This window comes from Octopus bimaculoides, chromosome 9, assembly GCF_001194135.2.
Source record: "Octopus bimaculoides isolate UCB-OBI-ISO-001 chromosome 9, ASM119413v2, whole genome shotgun sequence".
NCBI classification, from domain to species: Eukaryota; Metazoa; Mollusca; class Cephalopoda; order Octopoda; family Octopodidae; genus Octopus; species Octopus bimaculoides.
In genome coordinates this window covers 90,854,779-90,857,554 of record NC_068989.1, presented here as the reverse complement: position 1 = coordinate 90,857,554, position 2,776 = coordinate 90,854,779, and the positions used below count along the sequence as shown (strand labels likewise).

Here is a 2,776-nt window from a genome sequence, read left to right as displayed (position 1 = left end):
ATATATATATAAACACACATGCACATGCACACAGGTAAATTTGCTTGTGCCTTCTGTTTTATACAAAAAAAAAAAAAAAATGAATTAAAAAATGCCAGGCCAAGGGTCAGAGGTCAATGTTTTTATGAAAGCCATCGTATTTCCGCCTGTGTCGTTGTCGCTCGATTTGCGGAGCTGAAAATAGAGAGAAAGAAAAAACAAAAATGTAGAAACAGACACAAATCAAAAGAGGGATCATGTGGTTACTGTTTAACCCAAGGCATCCCACATTGAACAGACAGATGATCAAAGACACTCCACCTGTGCCCAGCCCAGCTCCAATGACCAAATGTGTGTGTGTGTATGTGTGTGTTTAAGGTAGAAAAGCATAATTTGAAGAAGATTTGGCTACTACCTCTAGCAGGTTCAATAGTGGTTCTTTTCCTGGCCCGTAAGAAGTGAAAATTTGTGTGTGTGTGTGTGTGTGTGTGCATGTGATTGTCATCATTTTAGCATGTACAGGGTGTCCACAAAGTCTGGGTACATAGGGATTAACACATACTTTAAGAAATTATTACTTCTTATATTTAATTGTTTATGTTATGATTTTATTTACGATAGGAAAATATAAACTTACTCATTACATACAGACATACAAATACACGTGCGTGCGCAGACGCACACACACACACATAGATATATACACATACACAGAATGGGCTTCTTCTCGTTTCCACTAACCAATTTTACTCCCAAAAGTATAGAAGAGGACACTGGTTAACAAAGTCCATGCTGGGGGACTGAACTCAGAAACACGTGGTTGGGAAGCTAGCTTCTTACCACATGACCATGTCCTCACCTGTAAACATCTTCAATATTAAGCCACAATTCAACTGCATATACAAACAGATATACAGAAAGCGCACAGCAGATACTAAAGCTGCTACTACTACTACTACTACTACTACTACTACTACACACACACACACGGGCTCAAATTCGAAAATCAGCCAATCCGATCCAGCTTCCGTTTTAAAAAAATAAAAAAGGAGAAAAAAAAAGAATCAGATAAAAATAGGGGAGGTAACTCACAATGTCTCACTTGGTCGACGTTGCTTTGGACTTGTTCAAAACGTTGAGAGAGATCGTCACAATGTTGTACAGTAGAGTGATCGGGGGATTGGCGGTCACAGTTCGAACTCTGTGGAATGTCTCCGTTGTTAGTGGAAGAAGGCAGCCCCAGCATTGGTTGGTGATTAGGCAAACCGAGATTTCTGATCACGGATGGTGAAGGAGAAAGAGAGAGAGAGAGAAATTAGTAAGGAAACAAAGAGAGAAATAATATTGTGAAGGGAGATAACTCAGTAATGGAGAAATTTAGTTTCATGATTACCCATAGTTACCGGTTACTATGTCTGCCACACAAACTTCTCGATGGTGGCTCAATCTTTCGCTAGAAATATCAGCCAAATCTCACTCAGAATCATATCCTAAGTAGAAAAACTGAAATGTTGTTGCTGTTGTTGAGCAAATACATTCAAGTTGGACGATTCAGTCTTTTCCTTCTTCAACAGTTTATTCATCATCATCATCGTTTAACGTCCGCTTTCCATGCTAGCATGGGTTGGATGATTTGACTGAGGACTGGTGAAACCGGATGGCAACACCAGGCTCCAGTCTGATTTGGCAGAGTTTCTACAGCTGGATGCCCTTCCTAACGCCAACCACTAATTTTTCCATTTCTAAGTCTTGAGTACACTATTGTCTGAGTGAGGCGGTAAGGGGGCTTCTGTCACCATTATCGTTTAATACCCACTATACCATGCTTGCATAGGATAGACAGAATTTGTTGAGGCAGGTTTTCTATAACTAGATGCTTTTTTTAGTTGCCAAACCCTCAACTGTTTCCAAGATACACAGTACAAGAAAAAAAAGGTATACAACACAAAAAAAAAAAAAAACAAGGTACACATCACAAAAAGTCTGTTGGATGAGATGAAGCAAAATATAAAGGATGAATTTTGGAAAAGCTAAGAATAACATCAGTAAGTTCTTTGGAACAAAAATAAACTGGAAAAAATCAACTCATGAAAGGTATCCAAAACCAGAGAAAAACCAATATTGAGATATTCTGGAGACATTCTTCAGTGGAAGAAATTGAAACTTAAAAGAATGGCTAAAGAGACCACAAAGTTCTATTTAATAAAGTGGTGTTGCAAGATTGTATGTACCAATGGAAGGAGGTGGTAGAGAATGGTTTATGTGACAGATACAGAATGTCTGATAGATTGAGGACTACAGAAGTATGTGGCAGGAGAGAAAATGGAAGCCTTTGCACACACACACACACACACACACACACACACACACAGCCTGAAAAGTTGGTCAATGGTGAATAAAACAAGGAAAAAGTGAGACTAGAAAAAGATTTACCAAGATTGAAATATTAAAAAAAGGAAATAAAATGATTGGAACCAACTTTGTATAAATGTGTCATCAAATAGATAACATTTCATCATCATTGTTTAAGATCCGTTTTCCATGCTGGCATGGGTTGGATGGTTTGACTGAGGTCTGGGAAACCAGGAGGCTGCACAAGGCTGCACAAGGCTGCAATCCGATCTTGCAGTATTTCTACAGCTGGATCACCTTCCTAACGCCAACCACTCTGACAGTAGCAAGTGGGGCTGGCATTGACCATGTTTGAATGGTGTTTTTTTACATGCCACCTGCACAGGAGCCAGTCCAGCGGCACTGGCAACGACCTCGCTCGAATGTTTTTATATATATGTGTGTG

At 39.3% G+C, this 2,776-nt stretch overlaps 1 protein-coding gene across 10 annotated transcripts in view; it reads right to left on the bottom strand.

Annotated features, from left to right (window-relative positions):
* Positions 1 to 56: 56 nt before the first annotated feature.
* The window catches only part of LOC106868309 (A-kinase anchor protein 9), a 351,276-nt gene continuing 348,556 nt past the window's right edge, over positions 57 to 2,776 (bottom strand). For all 10 annotated transcript variants that reach the window (XM_052970882.1, XM_052970883.1, XM_052970887.1 and 7 more), the window contains 2 exons: positions 1,072 to 1,253; positions 57 to 174 (listed from right to left, as the gene is read on the bottom strand). In XM_052970882.1, the coding sequence (XP_052826842.1) occupies positions 107 to 174; positions 1,072 to 1,253 (250 nt within the window). In that variant the 3' untranslated portion in view covers positions 57 to 106. The remainder of the gene's footprint in view (positions 175 to 1,071; positions 1,254 to 2,776) is intronic.